At 48.8% G+C, this 19943-nt stretch overlaps 1 protein-coding gene across 15 annotated transcripts in view; it reads left to right on the top strand.

The window, feature by feature from the left end:
- Positions 1-18042, top strand: part of LOC104362957 (cytochrome c oxidase assembly factor 1 homolog) — a 52564-nt gene extending 34522 nt beyond the window's left edge. For 10 of the 15 annotated variants that reach the window (XM_032987012.2, XM_042806275.1, XM_042806273.1 and 7 more), the window contains 5 exons: positions 3628-3774; positions 10008-10110; positions 12960-13111; positions 14988-15064; positions 17678-18042. In XM_032987012.2, coding sequence (XP_032842903.1) covers positions 10017-10110; positions 12960-13111; positions 14988-15064; positions 17678-17774 — 420 coding nt within the window. In that variant the 5' untranslated portion in view covers positions 3628-3774; positions 10008-10016 and the 3' untranslated portion in view covers positions 17775-18042. Of the gene's footprint in view, positions 1-3627; positions 3775-4861; positions 4883-9295; positions 9334-9452; positions 9814-9843; positions 9913-10007; positions 10111-12959; positions 13112-14987; positions 15065-17677 lie in introns of those variants that run through there. The other 5 variants (XM_032987017.2, XM_032987016.2, XM_042806268.1 and 2 more) reach the window with 5 other exon arrangements.
- Positions 18043-19943: the final 1901 nt, after the last annotated feature.

Genomic DNA, 19943 nt, shown 5'->3' with positions numbered 1-19943 from the left:
GGCAGCCAAACCGATCTTCAAAAGCAGGAGCACACACTCAGGAGAGGTGTCTGGAGGCAGCTGGGAAGAGGAGGGAAACAGGGAGCAGGCTGGGCTGAAGCACGGGGCTGGCTTTCCCCCGGGACCGGCCGTTGCAGGTGCGGCTGCCGGCTGCCCTGGCCCAGAGCCTTGTGGTCCTTGGGTGCGAGAGCTGGCAGAGAGGGAAGAGCCAGGCGGGAGAGACGCGGAAAGTAAACAGATTACAGAGGGATGAAAAAGAAGGGTATCGGCCCTCTACGGTGACTTAGAAGAAGGTGTGACCATTTCCTCCACCCCCTCACACTCATGCCTGTTGACTGAAGAATACTATTAAGGCAGGTAGTCACAGATTATTAATGACCTGTTAACAGCTTCTTTAATTTTCTAATAAGTGCCAACTGTGGCTGCTGTAATTATGCTTCTGGTCCTACAACATGCCCTGTGCCAGGCTGCAAAATACTTTTTTTTGTTTGTTTGTTTCTGGAACACATTGTAGTGCCTCTTAACAGGCGTGTACTGCACATGGGCAATTTCATACCTAAGTAAAATGACATCTTAGGCTGCCAGAGCATTTTGCAGCCATTAAATGTCACTATCTCCCAGCGAAGTAGGAACCAGGAAGTGTTTAGTCACTTATTTTTACACGTGTGAATTGAGACACCCAAAGTTTATGGTTTTAGCCACAGTGATACAGTGAGTCAGTCCCTGAGCTGCTTGTGAAACCTGGGAGCACTGTCTTCTGCTTTACCTGCACCGGTGTCCTATGAACTGCAAAAGCCACAGATAAATTGGAAGTAACACTGAGTAGAGGCTTTTTCTACCTAAGCAGAGGTCCCTGGGAATAACACTGTATAAAAGTGATGGTATCTCTTTATCACTCTTCCTAATTCCCACAGAGAGCTGAGAAGCATGCGATGAGAAAAGAAAACAAAGGCAAACAGAAAAATGTGTGTGTTGTGGTCATAGGCAAAATCTTTCCTCTGCAGCCTTCAATTTAAGAAGTCTGTGGGCATGGATACCTGCCAGCATCATGAGCAGCAGTGATTCCCCGCTAACTGCTCCTGTTGCCTTTTCTAAGGCACACACCTGTGTGTCTCATGGATGCCACATTTGTCAAATTTCATTGTATTTAGCCCTTGGTAATCTAGCTTTGATCAGCAAACCCCACAAACAAGTATTTGAAGATTACAGTAGCAATAAATTTATGAGGAAATAATGTATGTTGTTAGCAGCCTCCTTTGAAAGCTCCTAGTGAGGGGGTGTCTTGAAAATGCCAGATCAAGCAGTCTAATTTTCAGAGACCCCAACACTTTTAGGAAACAGTGATCCTATAAAGCTATCTCCTGTGGAGCCTACACAAAGCACCCAACATTTGGAAAAATCTCACTCGTCAACAGTCCATAAAAGTGTGGTTTGTGCTTTTGTCTGGCTCTTGGACTGTCATGCCTCCATGTTGGGCAAAACCCTATGCTGTAGCTCCATAGGAAAAGCTTGTCCCCATATCCCTAAAGGTGGGTTCACCGTAGGAAACAGCCCTGGAGTTGTGCTGAACCTGTCTAGGCTGGTATGTTTTAGCCTAAGAGAGGGGATGGTGCATGGGCAGGGACACAGCCCGGGTCTCTGGAGACCAAGTGCCTGACCTGGCACAAGCTCCTGTGGAGTTGTTCCATGTTTTTCTGCCACAGTTCTGCAAAATGAAAAAAAAATCCCTGGCTTCCCTAACGGGAGCTATAGAAAGACTTAAGATTTAGTGAATAAAATAGAAATATAATTTAAAGCATTAAACAGATATTTTTTCCCTCCAATCTTTTCCCACACATATTCTGAGGGGGAAAATATGGATTGCAGTCAGCTGCTCTCTGAAATTCCTCTTGTCCTGACTCATTTTTGGAAGAGAAGCTGATTCACATCCAGCTGTCTTGTGAGCATCCAGCATATCTTGTCCTTTTTCCAGGGGTGGATGGATAAACCAGTAGCTACAACTCAGATCAAGTTAAAGGTCTGACTATGGATGCTGCACGTGCAAATGGTGTGGCAGGTTCCACCACTTCCTTCGCCCTTTTGCTCTCTCCATCCCCGTCCTGCACAGCTCTGTGCACAAGTCAACAAGCTGGATCTGTCTGCACAGAAACCTTCAAGTATTATGGGAGTTTCTCTTTTTTTTTTTAATGGTTCCCATCATAGCTTTTTTTCCCCTCTTTGTCTTTCTGAGAATAGAATGTTTCTAGGTCAGAATCCCAGTTGGTCTTGTGCTGGTTTTGGTGTTCAAGGCTTATTAAAAAGTCACGAGTCTTTGAGGTTATTTTTTCCCCTGATCTTAATTTGTGTTAACAGATTTAGCTGATACTGAACCAGTTCTGCTCATATGGGCAGGGACCAACTTCTGGAAACAATCCAGGTGTCCAAGATGTTCGAAAGTAATTAATTTTCCTCTAAGCCTGAGGCTTTAAGTGTTGATCTGATGTGTTTCAAAGGGTCCGCATTTTCTGAAGGAGAGGCCCTTCTGGGGAGGGTGTAAAGATGGGCACCTGAAATAAACCTACCACATCTGAGAATCTGGGGGGATTTAGGGCAGCATTTTATTTATTTTGATTTTCAGTAGGAAGTATGAATAAGAGCAAGGTGTTTGCGAAGTGCCAAAAGTATGTATTGCCATAATACTATATAATAAAAGGTATTATATCGGCAAGATGTTTGCCCTTAGGGCTGCAAACCTTCCCGTCTCCACTGATATTTTTAAGGGCTTTGTAAATTGGGCTTCATGCTGATCGCATCAGAGTAGATCCCATCTTTTACCCCCTCATTTCTAGAAGCAGACACATTAACAAGGGAACAAGCATCATATGATTTCCACTGTGTTCCTGCCTTAAACATTTTTTCCCTGTGACAGCCTCCCCGGGCATTCAGTTCCTTTAGGTCACCACTGCATGCCTATTCAGTGCATGCATGTGGATCGTATTATTGAAGTTAGTACGACTGCAGACAGGCATAAGCCTTATCAGGATTGGAGTTAGAGACTGTAAGCTGCCAGGCAGGTACTACCTTTTAATGTAGCCACGTACAACTCCTAGCCCAATGACATCTGCAGTACCCCGAGAACTTCTGTGACCATTTTCTTTTCTCTTTACAAGGTAAAATTTGGCCTGTTTGCCAAAAAGGTTATTACAGACTCCTTATGTTTCTCAATGGTTTTCGTCTGTCTCAGGATTTAGTAAGTTGACTTAAAGCTTGATACATCATTGGTTTTGGCTTTGAGAACTTGCAAGTGTCTTTGGCATAATTAATATATTGGACACAGCTAAATGGCCACAGACTGGCATGGAAGGTAAGTAGTTACCACTGCATAGAAAGCATTGCAAGCTCTTTGATCTTTCCATGAGAAATGGTTTGGTACTCTTCACTGATCACTTACCTTGCAGATTCAGTGAACCTATTCTATGAAATTACATACAGAAAATACACATCAACCTACGAAAACCTCGCTGGCTTGACAGTCCACTTCTGCTAAGCTCCTGCTAAGCATAGAATATTATTTCCTCTCATCCTGACAGCACGAGACAGTCAGAGGACTATATTTGCTATTTCTTTATGGGATTCGTTTGTTTTAAGGTGCCCATTTGGAAGCGGAGCTGTGACGCAGGCTGTGGGGGAGGCACAGGTACAGCATGGAGTAATTCTTTGAACACTGAATTGCAGCGCTCGTGACCTCACTCCCAGCAGGAAGGAAGCCAAGAAGCTGTCCTACAGCTTTCTCAGGTAAACCACTCACTGTTAAAACCGTAAACACCACTGGTCTTTTCTTCTTGTACCTTGGATACAACTTTTTCATTTTCCCTACTTAGGAATTCTTACTTTTAAATCCTTTACAATTCACCTCTAAAACACAAAAGGTGAACATTCACACCTTCCCCCCCCCACCGTGGTGTCCAATTACAGAAACATACAATTAGGGATGTTAATGACAGATTATTAGGCATTAACCTATAACGCCGTGCTCCAATAACAACAAAAATGGGTCACACTGTAGGTATAATTATCCTGCTTCTCCAAGAACACGCCCTAGTTGTGCCTCTTTTTTGCGATATCCCTCCTATTTCAGTACAAAGCATGGGCAGCTCTAGTTGTCTTGGAGGATGATCTGGAGTGGGTTGTTGAAGTGGTTGGCACAGGAGCCTAGCCTTCAGAAAGACTGAACAAACTAGGATGTAGCATCTGTGCAACTCGGGAGAAAAACAAAAAGGGATTTAGGCACCTGCTTGCGTTACCTGCAGTTGGGAAAAGAGACTCCATTTCACAGAGGGATAAGCTAAGGGCTGGCAGGAGAAGGCTCCTCGGACAATGGGAATGGTGGCCCCACCATTTCTGTCTGCCCGGCCCTGGGGTGCTGCAATAGTCTGCAGGGGAAGAGAGCACGTAGAGGGGTGAGAGTAGGCAAGCAGGAGGAAAAGAAACACAGTCCAGGCAGGCCTGCTAGATGAGACTAGCTTAAGAGCACATGAGGAAGTAGACTGTGACAGTGGAGTACAGAATATACAGGAAGATACATATAAATACATGAAAATGTGCAAATGAGAGCACCCAAGAGAAGAGAAAAAGGAAATGAAACTAAAATACCTGTAGGTATCACATCAGGCTTTGCACTAACTGGGCAAGCCACCTGCGTTGTAGTGTGTGCCCCAGGAGATGCGATAGAGCTACAAGAGTGAGGTGGCTCTTTAGAGTCCTTATTGACTCTGTGGGCTACTTGCACTTTCCTTGTTAATTAGCTAGCAGCAAAGGCAGAGAAGAAATGTATCACGGTTTCCTGGCTTGCCAGTGATCTTCCTTATACATAGAGTTGTCCCTTCGAAGCATTTTAACCAGGGTAAGTTACACCTTTCTAAGAACCAATCCACAGGGCAACCCTTGAAGGGACCATTTCAAAGCTGTCTGAAGGGGTGTTTGACCTCCTTCAATGCCAAAATATGCCTTTTCGGTGCATGTAGAGAAGAACCACTGAAAAAAAAAAAAAAAAAAAGAGCATTACTTCTACTTTTCATTTGACTGTGAAACTTCTTTTCTACAAGTTACTGAGCTTTGTGTGAAGGCATCTCAGACATGCAAAGGTCAGTATTTCTGAACACGCTGGCATTTGCGTCCCCTCCAGAACAATTTGTGTTGCTTCTCAGAAATGAGGTAAACAGTACGTTGAGACTATTTCTGTGGAAAAGGGGAAAGTAATATGCTGAAGCGGTGATCCTGTCAAAACACTTCAGCTGTGCTGTCCTCTCTTTGGTGACAGTACTGGTGAGGAAGGTGTTTTGTAGACAGTGAGTGTCAGGAAGCCGTCTCTAAAATGTTGTCCTGGCATGTTACTAGTGTAGAAATTGGCTCACACCCAGACACCTGATGGATCTTAGAAGATCAGTGGATGGGCAAGAGAGCAAGAATGTGAAATCCAAGTGTGTGCTTGTGCTTGTGTGTGGTTTGCCTGACATTACCCTCATCTGTCTTTTCCACGACTACCTGGGTGGCTTGCAGAAAAGCTGGACCTGGGGCTGACTCAAATCCCACCAGACCAAGGGAGAATTTCATTGCAAAAGGGTTAAGCAACAGTTCCAGCCTTGAAGTTAGACGCTCAGGTCTGTGTCCAGGCCTATTGATAAATTTTAATTTAATTTAATAGTAGTCTTTTGCCACATGTATTTAGCGTGTCATGCCAGCACCTCAGGATTACAGTGGTTCAAAGTGGTTTACAGTCTCCCAGCTGCTTGTATTGGTGGCCTAGCAGTACTATTGTCTTGGCCAGGTGGGTAGGCAGTGGCCAAAATTGAGACAGCCAGCAGTGATCACACCACGTTTTCATGGATTAAGTTGCTTCTCCCTGATTTCAGACCAATATTATTGTTTACTGTTTGGTCTGCGATAGTACCCATAAGCTGGAGGTGCTGCTGGAGCTTGGTAGTGCCAGGAGGAAGAAAAGAAGGAGAAGAGGGAGGAGGAAATGCCTTCCCCAAAGAACCTGCAGCCCCAGCTCCCTCTTTCGGGTCTGAGGCAAACAAAATGAATGTTTGTGGCTTGGTGAAATTGCCCTTGCTTCACACCGCTACCTGCCTTTGCTGGAGGTGCCAGCGACCAACCTCTGACACACGAATTTCAGGGGCCAAAACAGAAAATCTGAATTTGCCGAAATAAGGGAGAATCTCTTAAGCCCAGCCTATTTTTAGAAGCTCCTCTGTGGAGAAAACAAAGTCTAATTAAAACCAGACTTGATTGTTGCAGTAACCCACCATTTCACATGTGACCCTGGGAGTCTTCCACCTCGCTGGGTTTGTTAAATCTTGTTAACTGCCCGAGTCCTGCTTAGTTTCAAAGTCAAGGCTGAATACTACCTTCTCCACCGTTTCTTACTATTTTCAAGGCAGAAAATGAACATCACCCTTACTGGAAAGCTCTGCTCTTTGATATTTCTTTTTAGAGAACACTACTTATAAATGATTTAATGTCTCTTCTTTTGGTAACTGTAGGCTCAGTGTTTTTGTGTGCTAATCTCCACTTAATCTTTCTTACCGCTGTAAATAGCATGGGGGAAAGGATGTTTTTGCAGAATAGTGTAGCTTGGAAATTGTGCTTTTTTAATTACCGGCTGTGAAGAAATCTGTTTTTCCACCAGTTGACTTGCATACTTTTTTGTGGTATAACAGGTTCTGAGGGGAGATCTCGGCCACAGATAGCAACGTGCATTTCCCTTCTTAGGAGGCAATTGCACGTTGTATCTGCAAGATTCTCCTAAACGCGCTGTCTTACAGTTCCCCCCTTTGTGGCAAATGAAGTCGAGGGGGTTTGGTCCTTCCCTTTAATAGCCTCTATGCTTTGCAGGCTCTAGGTAACTTTCAGAAAGGCTCAGGAGAGGAGGCACACCTCTGGGCATGGCTCTGCTTCCCTTCCCTAGCGAGCCCCCTCCACGGCACTTCAGCAGAGCAGCAGATGGGAGCAGCAAACGCGGTTGGCCAGAGGGCAGAAATCCCAGCGATGAGTCCTCGCAGGCACCACCTCCAAGCTAGGTTTGGGCCTTCCACAAGCTGACACCATTAGTATCTCCAGCGTTGTCATTCAGAAGTCAGCAGCAGCTGCGTGCCAAAGGATGCTCAAGGATTTGGATGCAACATCCAGACATCCATGCCGCAAGGGACCGTGATGGCGGGGAAGGGGAGCCCCAGCCCCGCTGTGAGGGGTGTACTGGGCTCTGTCCTTGCTTTTGGAAGCTAACAGGGAAGTGTGGGATCAAAGAGAAGGTTTGCAAGGTCTTGAGAGGCTTGTTAAAACGTGTAGCTCTGAACCTCTTCCCACAACGTGCTGTCATAGGCCTGGCTTGGGAAAACAGCTGAGAAACAAGTGGGAGGAGAGCGTCAAGGGCTGGACTAGGGATGGGGTGGTCCAGCCTGCGGGCTTCCCGCTGCCACCGAAAGCAAGCAACGGAGATATTCTCCCTGTTACAGCAACGAGGAGCTTTGCAGAGCCGGTGAGGGCTGCACAACTTGGGTGCACCTCAGCCCCCTACGTCCCTGCCTCTCCGGGAGCAGCAAGGGGCGATGGCTGTGGGCAGGGGCAGTGCATCAGGAGCAGCCGGGCGTGCTGCACGGGGCAGCAGCTCTTCCCAGGATCACCACTTCTCTGCTGCCGAGAGCACGTGCTGCATGAAGCGACTCTTACTTTCCGTCCCCCTCGCTCGGGTGCGAGCAGACCGTGAGACCCAAACAAACCTCAGATCCGCTGGCAGCGAGTTGCAGAGCCTCTAATTTCTGCCCTTTGCTGGGCAGGTCCCCTGAGCCTTGGTCAGATCCTCCTTGCTGGCGCAAGAGCTCTGCATCTTCCCACTTTTACTCAACAAACTACCAGCAGCAACCCCCACAGCCAGACATTTGTGTTCAGTTACCCTGAATTTCATCACAGAAAGCAAATTTTGCCTGGCCGCAACTTTGAAAGAGGCAAAAACAAATGCCGCGAGTCACAGCCTGTTATATCTGATCCACTCTTCAGATTTACCACCTTTTTTTTTTTTTTCTTTTTTTTTTTTTTTTTCATTTCCTTCCTGTAATGTGGTCTTGGTGTCAGATCATTCTCCTGGCCAAACAGATCTTACGGGAAACTGCATTATTAATCAGCTTTTTCAGTTTGAGGGGGGAAAATAATGTTATAAATTGCAATTTTAGGAAAGTTGCAAACACAAGTGGGTGAGCAGAAAGCTCTTACTGTCCTCATGAAATGACTGCCACCGTTTCTTTGTAAAAACACACTTATACTTCCTCTGCTGCAACTTCTCACGCTGCTCAAGTTCCCCAGGGGAAGTGAAGAAGAAAACTCATCAGCGAAACAGGTCAGGAGTGAGAGAGATGATGACTGACTGTACCAATGGCACAATTTGGGGCTTTTGGGGTAATAAAATAGACATAACACCCCCATGCTTTTCTGGGTTGCTACCATTACTGACCATCCATAAATTTTAAGTAAATTAAACAGTAAACTCAAATATTAAGAGCTCTTAAAATCAAAGGAACTAGTTAACAAGGAGAACCTTCGACTAAGGGATAGCATGCGTTACGATCGAACGCTAGTACCAACAGGGCAGTAGCTGAAAGTTGTGCCTGGGCTGCACTCATGGTTTTCCCTGGGCTAGAGGACACAAGAGATGGTGTATGGGCACGTCAGAGCGCGGCGAGTGGAGGGCGGCTGCCCATGTCACCCTGACCTGGCCACGACGGGAAGGAGCCCTGGCATTTGCCTCTCCACCCTCTCTAAACTGTGGTTGTCGGCTGAGCAATACCTGACTAACGCATACCTGAGGGATGCTAGAGGTGCTTTTCACAACAGGGCTCCAACGGCCTTGCCCAGGTCACATTTCTGTGACTGGTTTGGGCCTTGGTTTATTAACCAGCTCTCACCGAGTGTAAGACTTAAGTCACAGCACCGTGGCACAAGGATCGAGGTGTGAAGCCTCTGGGATTAGGAATCCCATACAGCTTCCCTAAGTATCCAGATGTCCCTGTGCCTACTTCGAAATGGGCAGCCTTTTGCTAATTTTTCTTTTTTTTTTTTTTTTTTTTCTTTTTTTTAATTGCTGTCATCCTCCCTTCCATCCCAGCTGCAAGAGAAGCGAGAGCAGAAGCCGATACGGATGCTCCATCAAGTCCCATCCTGCCACAGCCTGAAGCAATGTGCTCCTCTCCCACTGACAGCTCAGCTCCTACTAACCTGCATTAGCTCAGGCTCTTCAGACCACACAGTCCCCCTCTCACCCAAACCGTGGAAGCGTTTAGTAGATTGACTTTCCCAGAGGTGTTTCTTATTCTGCGGGGCCATTTATTCAAATGACAAAACAGTGACTCATTAAAAGGGCAAGCTTAGGCTGGGGGGGGGGTGTGCAGGAAGGAAGAAAAATAGCTTGCAAGAGCTTTCCTGTTTATCCACGGCTTGGGAAAAAAAACAGCACAACAGAATACACACACCCTGGCTCCATTATCTTTGCTGGCACAGCGCTGGCTTGGCTCTGTCCCTTCCCACTCTGGGCCAAATGCAGCCCTGCTGCGAGCGTGTTTACTTTAGAGGCTTTTACTCGAGAGAGAAAATCCGGCCCCGGGAGCCTGAATGCTCGCAGTGTGCGAGCGAGCGCGCGGGCGCCGGGAGCCCCTGCGACAATGCGCTGCGGCGCTGGCCCCCGGCCACGCTGGGGAAGGTCATTTTCTTCGCGGCAATTAGCAAAGTGGTGGCATCGCTCAAAGAAGTTGAATAAACACATTCAACCCGGCTGGGTCCCCGGTTTGCTCTGTTCTCACCACCCCTTCCTTCTGGGCGCGCGGTGGGGCCCCGGAGCAGGAGCCCGATGATGCCTGTGCGCCGCGCTGTCATTCAGGCCTGGTTGGAAAGGGCTTTTAGGAAAGAGGAGTGTGTGGGGGGGAACAGCCCTTTAGCTTTCTCCTTTTACAACAAATGTCTTCCCTTTTTCTTTGCAGGGAGGAAAAATGCCAGCTTCTCTAAGAAAACTGCAGCAAATGGCTGTTTTCATGGGACTGTTCAGCGGTGGGGGATGCATCGTGATGTATAATCTTATGCAAAGTAAGTCTTGGTGCTGTTAGCAACCTTATTTCCCCTCTGCCCCTTTCATTCGCTTTTGTGTAGCGGGGAGAATAGCGGCATGCAGGATGTGAAAAGCAGATGAAGTTAAAGGAAGTGTGGCTGAGCCTCTGGGTTCTGCCTCCGGGCTCTGCTTTGTTCAGCCCCAGGGCTGCTGCTCTCCTAAGCGCTGCTGCACACATTTCCAGAGGTGGGTAGTACACAGGGAGCAGGCTGCTGTGCTCAGGAGAAAATCTCTTTTCTGGGGGTGTTTCCTGAGGGCGAGGGCAAAGTGAAAGCTTGGGCAGTAATGCAAGTTTCATTTCTTACTGAGATTTTACAACTGGGCAGGAAAAGAGGACCATCTGCAAGAAGGTATTAAAGTCTAGCGGTTTTATCTGTAAATCTCTCCGCGATGCTGGCCCTTACACACAACACGCCCCTGAGGTGCTAAGACATTATTAGTTTCTCCTGAATGAAGGGCAGATAAGAGTGCTCAGCACTGAGTCCAGGACAAGGAGAGAAAAGCCAGACAAGTGCCATTTCTTTTTATAGACAGCTCTAGTTGCTACGTGTCTTTGGCCAAGAATCCAAATGATAGATGTTTATTTTTTTCTAAAATTGTTTCTAGATATTTAGTATCAGACCAGAAAGAGGCTTTGCCTCTCTCTCAGGGGGTGCTATAGGCCTCTTGGCCCTATGCCTGTCCCTTGCTGCTCCTATCAAATTATACTGCTTTTCACCTACCCTTATATCAGAGGATGCTGCCAGAAAAGTGTGGCCAAGCCTGTTCCTCAAGCCCTCCGATAAGCTCTGAAACCTCCCCTTCGTTTTACACGTATTAATAACAAATCAGACAAGGCTGGGAAGCAGGCTTTAATTTTAGGCCCCTCACGCCCTCGAGCTCTGGAGTACATGACAGATAGACGATCGTCTTACGCTTTAAAATATTGAATCTGGCTTTAACAAGGACATTAGCATTTTTTAATTTTCAGCTTCAGCAGTGTTACCTGGAAGTCTCGGGGGGGAAGACGTAGTCACGCCCCCGTGCTGTACAGCAAGTCAAGGGCTCCTTCCCTGCATCACTCAGCTGTGCACGCAAGTGGTGCAGCGTGGTGGCCGGTGCAGTAGCTGTCTGATGGCTTGGCGACAAGCCGGCCGGGCTGCTGACGGGATCGCTTTCTGCTGCGGTGTGTGTCCTTCTGGAGGCTCCAACAGAGGAGCCTTGCTGGGACCCTTCCTCCCTTGACCTTCGCCTAGGGTCAGCCCGGTTCCTTCTGCTGTCCCAGTGCACGGAACTGGCCCATGCTGGGACCTGTGAGTAGCAAGTGGCTTCCACAGTGATGGGAGCAGGGGGAGCGGGGCGCTTCCCTCCCCTTCCTTCGGGCTGAAAGGAAGTTTGCATGCACACGGTCTCTGGGGAAGCTTGTTCAAACACTCAGGTAATCCTATTTCTACTCTCTTCACCTCCACACCCTCCTCACAGGAGCAGTCTCCCCAGCCAACCCCAGCATGCTTTCAGTGCTCGTACTGCAGATGCGTGGACAGACAGATTAGTTGGGCATTTTATGTCCTGTATACGAAATGCTAACAAGGAACGGCTGAGAAGGAGCACCAGGGAACTTGGACTTGTTTCCCCTCCAACCTGCAGGATGAGCACAGCATGCTTGTAATGTGGTCTGGCTGGCTGCTTGCCACGATCCGTAGTCACTAAAGGGCTGGTGTGCTGCAGCCCCTTTGGCTGGAGCTCCTTCGGATGGCCCAGGGGGCCGGGGAGGACCAGTGCAGGCTGCAGCCTAGCAAAGCTGTCTGTATGCCAACTGGATGCTGCCCGCTCACAGGGAATGCCTCTCACTGGGGAGAGGGGGCAGCATCCTTCTGCCTCATGCTCCAAGAGTAATACTGACAGGCAGGAGACCAAGAAACAAACCTTACACCTTGTTTTAAACTCTTTGGAAGGTGAGTGCAAAGTTGCCAGGGTAGGATTTTCACACGTGCACGCTCTTAGCTTAATTCTGCCCTTCTTGATGTCAGGAGAGTGAAGTTAGGCTGGCGTGAAGCACCTCTAGAAGTCTCAGCAGGCAAGCCATAAAACTGTTGATAAGCAAGCGGCTGCCTCCGTCAGGAGGGCCGGCCCATTCGCAGCCTCACAGCTCGGCGCTGCGCAGTGGTCGCCCATGGACGGCATTTCCCAGCTGTACAGACACTGGTAAGGAGCAGTTTTCTACAGTTGTCCTCCACACACCAGCACTGCAGCCTCCAGTCTACTGTGCTATTGTTGCTGCTCGACCATTAACGCCGGCGGGGCTTCTCTGGGCCTCCCTTTTAACGCGCCCATCAGGAGAGCTGCGGCGTCACGGCTGCCACTTGAAAAGCTGTATCAAGGCCACAGCAGCAGCAGTTCCTGTCTCACACCAACGTCTGCAAAATATTCTCCGTTCTTAAAGCTTTTTCTCTAGATCCTTTTAAAAAAAAAAAAAATATTGAGAACATTTTCAGATATTCATCTTCATGCTTTTTTTTTTTTTCCTTTCCTTTTTTTTTGTTCCTTTTAGATGACGTACAAACGTATGAAAAGCAGGGAGACAAAGCCATAAGCTGAACTGTGTATCAGTATGGAACAGGCTGTATTCAGAGCCCTCTCCACTTAAAAGAGCTGAATAACATTACAGTTCAGCACTGCTTCTCTGGTGTAAGGGTGTGTTTCCTCCTGTAGACAGATTTCTCCTAATTAATAAGTTTTGGACTGTTTTTCGGGGAGGATGTGGTACTCTGGAGGAAATGGGGTTTTTTTCTCTTATGTTTTGATTTTAATTGGGGACTCTCCTCACTACCCTGTTTCTCTCACCTAGAAGGTTTTGCCAGGACCCAGTATTACCAGCAGGCTTTGGAGCAACTGAACAGCAGTCCTGAGGCCCTGGCAGCCCTGGGTGCTCCCCCTCTTAAGGTTCACAACATCCGACTGACGGATGGGAGCAATCGCGTGGACACGGAAAGAGCACAGGTAACGCCGGGGCGGTGGCGTCACCGGGTGGCTTCCCGAGGCTCCGGGTGACCGGAGAGCGGCTGGGGGGGGATTGTCAGCAGGTCACGAGTCCCCTGGGGGCCACCGGAAGGCAGTAGGATGGGATGCCAGTTGATTTGGAAGAGGAATGGATTGCCAGAGCGTCAACCTACGCTGTAACGTGAGGGATTAGAGACGGCGAGAGTGTCACGTTGTGCTGTATGGGCACATCACGGAATGTCAAGGGGCCTCCCAAGCCAGTCGATCCCCCTCCTGCTACTGTAAACCCCCCCAAAACCATTTTCAGAAATAGATCCGATCCAACCTTAAAACAAGCAGCTGCCTCTCTCTCTCCCCCCGCCAGATAATTCCCGCGCTGGTTTTTAAAGCTTTGTTCAGAACGGAGTTTCACAGCCGCTGACGAGCAGGGCTGCGGCCCGGCACAAGCGGTGTGGATTTTTCGGAAGCACCTGCCGGCCTGTGGCCGGGCGCTGGGGTGAGGTAGCGCCCGGGGAACGCTGCGCTGGGGCGCTGAGGTATTGCACAAGGCTGCCTTGCGTCAGCCCAGGGCTGGGCCGAGGCAAACTTGGCGAGGGCAAGCCCGCTTCCACGCCGAGCTGCTGCCTGGAAAGGACTTCCCAGCTGTGTTTTTACCCCTTAATCCAGGACTGGCTGCCCTCCCCCTGGTTTTGCTAGGGATGCAGAATGTCCCTAGAGACCTCTCCAGGCAACTTCCCGAGGGGTCTCGTCACATTTGAATCATTTTGTATCTCCCAGGGAGTTGTTGTGAGCCCTGGGGACCAAGCAGGGGCAGTCAGGAATGGGGCAGATGGTGCAGTGAAGGAGAGGGGCTGTCAGGACACAAAAAAATTCAACCTTCAACCGACGCACAGAAAATGCCACTTGCCATCTCACTCCAACCAGGCCTCACCCACGTGACACCCTGGGCCAAAACGTTTCCCAGGTTTTAGAGATTTTACCAGGCAGCGTATCCAAGGACAAAAACGTGGGGAAGACGCACCACCTCTTATACTGATTGAAAAGATGAGGAGAACCTGTCCCACCGATTTATTCCTGTGTCACTGTTGAAGAATGTTGGGCGCTCGGGTGACTCAGGGTGAAATCAAACCCTGCCTTCTGCTGACCTCACCCAAGACACGAACCGCCAACTTTCTTCTCCACAATTTCACATTCCTGAGCGTTCATGTCCTCACAAAATAAACTAGTTAATCATTAATAGATCAATTTACTGACGCCACGACATTCCCAGCTCCTGGCCCTGTTGGAGAGCCCCTGGCATTTTCCCCTCTGTGATTGCAATACCATCAGCAAACGCTACACCCGACAACATTTCTTTTATTCAGACTTTATACCGAGTGCCATTAGCTGTGGTCAGTGCTGCAACTTCTAGCTTTGTTTGTTAAACAACTGAGGGGTAGAATTTGTGACACCGACAAAAGTCACTGAACATCCCATTGCCTCGATGCACGTTAATGGACTGATCTGTGGAGGATCTCAACCTACAGGCTCGTTAGGGTTATGGGAAGCTCCAGCACAGTGCAGATCGCCTCCGGATCACCACGCGTGCTGGTAAGGAGAGGTGTTTGCTCGTAAATAGTTCAGAGAGCGGGTGGTTTTCCCTGGGGGTTGCAGCTGTAACACAGTACATTCTTTCAGCAGAGAGAGATTAATGTATGGCAGAACAGGCACACTTGTATAGCCAATCACACCTTAGCCGTTAGAAAACTGTAGTGAAACTCTGAAAGATCTTAAAAAAAATGAGTTTAAGTTAAAAGGGAGGTGTTGCATCTTTGACTGTAGAAGGAGGACCTGTCCATTTCAGTTACATGCTTCACTGAATCTTTTACATCTGCAGATAAAGTTACCAGTATCTGGAACAAAATCATCGGGGTACCTCTACATTAACTCAGAGATGGACCACTCCCGCCAACGGTGTGTACTGGGGAAGGTGCTGGAGAACTACACAGATGCGGGGAGAGAAGTGGTAGGAGAAAAGAGTGGGGCAGGATACCTGTGTTAGTAATCCATGTGGGTGAGATCATGCACACCAAGGAAGAGGAAATTCATGTCTGAAGGTCTTGTGAAAGGTTATTACCATCATTATGACCAAGAATGTAAATTAGTTGAGAAATACGTTGAATTCATCCCTACGAATACAAATAGCAGAACACCACGAGCCATTAATTTGTGTGAAGTGTGCCCTGCAAACTACATCTCAGTGTATATACACACACAGTGAGCCAAGGTAACCTACTGTCCTCTCCCACCTCACCTCTCCAAGAAGGTGCAAGACCACTGAGCAGCAGTCTTTAGTCCAGCGTTAGGTATTGCAGTAGGGGAATTATTTGACACATAACATCAGAGCCTGGCGAGATGAGCTAGAAACCGTGCAGGATTTTTTTCAAGCTATCCAATAAACACGGTATTTAGAGTCAAAAAAAAGTGCTACAACAGCTATATTGCAGTAGAAGGATGCTGTGACTCCACATCATATAGAGCGGCCTTGTATTTTTGTAGTACTGAAGGCTGAGAACCTCCCTTGTCAAGGGTAAATTGTTTTCTAGAGCTAAGCAAAGAATTATTAGATGAATTCAAAGTCCATCTTCCATTGCAAAAGAGGAAATTTCGTTAAACGCAAACCTCCTCACATGTACTTGTTCTTGGAGTTTGTTAGGCACTTCTGTCAGCTCTATTTAGAAACTGAAAGCTACAACATTTTTGCTCAACTACCACCAGCCATATGGTCATGTTTTCTTTCCATAATGAGACGAGCACGAATTACTGGATTTCTCTTCCACGTAACTATGGGGAGTAAGACGTAAAATGGTGGGAAGAAGGCTCTAGACTGGGACTTGAGAGGCTCCTCCTCTCTAGTGACCAGAGATGCCCCCGGAGGTCCCCAGCCACCTTCCTGGCACACCTCCACGTCCCTGGGGGCCTGGGCTCTGATCTCCTCCCAGATGGAGGGAAACAACAGTTCCCTCCCGTTTCACCGAGTTACCGTGAAGAGAACTGGAGATCGCAAGATGTTAAACTACGGCAGTAACTGAAGTGCATACATATCTCTCAGAGTTCTGTTTTAAACGGAGGTCTCCGTGCATTTCTGCAAGCTTAAGGGTTAAAAAAAAAAAAAAAAAAGCATCTTTTTTAAAAGGGTTTGTGGCAGACAAATCTGTCAGACTTGACCATCTCCGCCTGCGCGTGGGGTCCTGCACGCTTGGGGCTAGGCAGGATTTGGTGTCCTTGCACCTGGCTGAGGAACCGGGAGTGAAATGGCTGGTTCCCATCTGTTCCGTTGAAAATAAGCCCCTGAGACCCCCAGTAGGCATAACAAACGCATAAGCAGGCCATCGTGGTGGGGCTTTGCAGAGTGTGCATGTGGGCATTAACAGTGGAGACCGATAGAGACACCGGCACGTGATGCCAGGAGGTGAGCGCTCCGGGCACGAGCAGTTGAGGCTCCTGAGCCACTGAACTGCTCCGGACTGCAAGGGCGCAGTCTGTCCGTGGTGGTTTACTTCGTTACGTGGTTAGTTAAAAAAAAAAAAGCAACTGGAAAAAGGGAAACGTGGAGCGCGTGAGCTGGTTTGAACCTGGAGGAGGTGGCACCGAGGCGCGGGGATGGCGAGGGGGCCCGGAGGCAAGGGCGGCCGAGGCCCCAGTCCTGCAAAACGAGGCTTGTGTGCCCCACAGCGAGCAGAGGGAAGGGCCGAGGCCCCAGGCCACGCAGAGGGGAGCGAGCACTTGCTCCTTCAGGCCCTGTTCTAAGCGAGGCAGTTGCTGGTCCCGGGTCGGAGGGAGGCAGGGGGCTGGCGAGCGGAGAGCCCTGCCGCAAACCCATCGCGCAGAGGTGTGGCAGCCCAGTTCCCTAATTGTATGGACTCAGCACCGACTCCAGCAAAACCAGAGCTGGGCGAGCACCGGGAGCTTTTGATAAAATCCAATCTTAGTACCCCAAAATAACAGTCCCTCCCAGCTGGGAAAGAAGCATGAGAAGTCTGACAGAAGTAGGTTTGGAGCAGAGCGCAGAGGAAAGAAAAGGCTCCCCCCCCAGCCTCCATCAAAGGCAGTTTTCCTTCCCTGAGTAACCACTGTCATACCCTGTCGGGGTTTCAGCGGTCACGTTGAGTGATCACGCAGTGTTCAAGCTCCTCCAAGCCAGGATAATTCCTTAGCAACACGGTCTGGCTCCAAGGCTGGAGAGGAGTGGAGCAAGGAATGCGCCCGCAGGATGCAGAGGAAGAAAGGCACTGGCTCGGGGGGAGGAATGTCCTCTCTAAAAATAGCTGGCAGGATTTTATTTGGGTTACAACAAATAGGAACATGCATCCCAGACCTTTAAGTCCGGGCTCTGCTACGCTATTAGGGAAAACAGCTTTCAGAAGCTGGCACTTGCAAACCAAGTTTTAAGACACTTGAGAGAATTTTTAAAGGCGATGAATGTGTGGAGTGATTTGTTTCGCTGTGCCAGCTGCTTCTACACTGACTTTACTACTATATTAAAAGTGATTGAAACAAGTTAAAAATCTCTTTGGTTTGTGTCAGCTGGTGCCTTCAGGATGTCACCTTGAAACTGCGGGATGGTCAGAATATTCCTGTTTACCACTCCCCAGTGGAAAGCACTGGTGTGCAAGAAGGCTAAAAATCAAAGGCAGCTGCTTCTCCACCCCCCGCTGAGCCGAAGGAGCCATTAATGGATCGCATCCCGCTGTGTCCGTGAATGTACACAGTTGTCACAAGTGACAATTTCACTTAAGTGGGTGCTCTCAGGACAATTTTCTCCCCAAGATTGACCTCATCATTCTCATAATTGTAATTTCTTTCTTTTGCTGGTTTATTCCATGTGTTCAGCTGAAGCCTAAAATAAATATCTTGCAAAAGACTTGCTGTTCCAGCGAAGTCATGTGTTATGCCCTGTGTGTGCTGTTATTATGAATTTGAAATAAATAAACAAACTGCCAGGAAAATGAACTTTTCTACATTCGCAGACCAAAGTCAGGACAGTTGGGCTGCTCTGTCATGGCTAGAAGACTAAGTCAGCTTCTCAAAACGATTCCCTTGCTGCTTCAGTTTTCCCCCATTTCTCAGCGAGGTGTGACCTAAAGCAGGAGGGACCGAGCGGCCACGGTGAAGCCCAGCAGCCCCCTCCACTCCCGGTGAATGAGTCACACACCAGGGAGATCTGCACCCTCACAGTTATCATTAAAAAGCTCATGACATAGCCGAGGCTCCTCAGTGTAAGCGATAAATTCCAGGAAGAGACTCGCTACTCGTGCTGCTCACGCAGAAGGTTACTCAGAAGCAGCCAGTGCTTCACAGCAGCGCTGCGCACCAGGGTTTGCGGGGGGCATGTTTGCTTGGGGAGCAAAACGGGGGGTGCAGAACAGGTGAAACGCTGCCACGGTTCACTCCGACTGCAGCAAGAGATTGCGGTTGTGCCTTGATCCTGTCAGTCGGGTAGGGGATTGCCTGTCACCAGAAGCAAGTTGAGGAATAAGAAAAAAAAAAAAACAAAGCAAAAACAAACCCAAACAAAACTACCAAACATCACAACCCCCCCCACACACACAGTTTTCACTTTCTGCCCCAAACTGCACATTTGAATAATTGCAAAGCCTGAGAGAGTGAAGAGACACAAGTAAATGTCCTGCCCTCATACCTTGAAATAACATGCAGGCCATTAGGAATGTCCACAAGGGAGAGTATTTTGGATTTACCATAACAGAGGAGCTTCATCAAACTGCAGCTAGGGAAAACCCATAGCTTATAGCACTCAATTCTCTTCCCCCCTCCCTGCCCCACCTCCATCTCAACATCCATATTTGAGTCCTAGAAATCTGCCAAAGGTTTGCAAGAGTAATGAGTACTAGATAAAGAAGGGAGAGCTGCAGCAAAGGATCATTAAAAATCAGTGAACATTTTCCTGCTCAACAGTGACCCAGCAAACTGGGCGAGGTGCCTTTTGAACAAGTCTGAAGAGCAAATGCCAAAAGTAAAAAGAAGGAGATACTGAAGGACCACAGCAAAGGCATCTTGGACAAATTATTTTAGAAGGAAACAATATACATGAGCTTTAGTCTGGGATTCACAAAGAGCTGCCAAGACAGACAGCGCTCGTGAGACCTGATCCAACCTGCAAGAATGCCCAGCACGCTGGGGGAAGGATTAGGATGAATCAAGGAGAGTCCGTGTGCCAGCTTTAAGACTGAAATCACTGCAAAACAAAATGCAAACCGCGTCAGCTAAAAACATCAGCCTTGTGCTGCTGCAGCCCACCTAGCAAGGAAAGCGTCTGGGAGGGGTGGAGATCTCCCAGCCACCCGGCGTCTCAGAGCTTGGACAACTCTGGCTTTTGGTCAATGAGGGAGTTTGGTGGGGAATCGGAGAGTTGACGAGGACAAACGGAACCAGCCCCTTCCCATCCATTGGTTATCACGGCCCTGGCAGCAGCTTTGACTCGTTTCCCCTCTCCAAAGGAGCTGAAGCTGTGGAGAGCAACCCCAGCCCGTGCGATCCCTACAGCTGCGTTAGGAGCAGCTGCCACAGACCTGCCTGCTCTCACCACCGCGTGCCCAGCAAGCCTGCGAGACCCACAGCGGCTGCCAGGTGCCCGGGAAGCCCGGCTGCCACCAGCCCAGCCCGCGCCACAACCCTTGCTCAGCACCCTCCTGCCTCGGGCCGGCGCCCGCAGCGTCCCCGGGCTGGCTTTGCAAACCGCTGCGCCACGGTACCACCGCCCGGAGGGAGACGCCCCCACGCAAACGGTGCCAGCAGCTCTGGAGATTTTATTACCTTGCTTGGGGAAGCAGAG

Source organism: Tyto alba, unplaced genomic scaffold (genome assembly GCF_018691265.1).
Source record: "Tyto alba isolate M040663 unplaced genomic scaffold, T.alba_DEE_v4.0 Super-Scaffold_46, whole genome shotgun sequence".
Lineage (NCBI taxonomy): Eukaryota > Metazoa > Chordata > Aves > Strigiformes > Tytonidae > Tyto > Tyto alba.
This window is presented reverse-complemented; position numbering and strand designations above follow the sequence as displayed.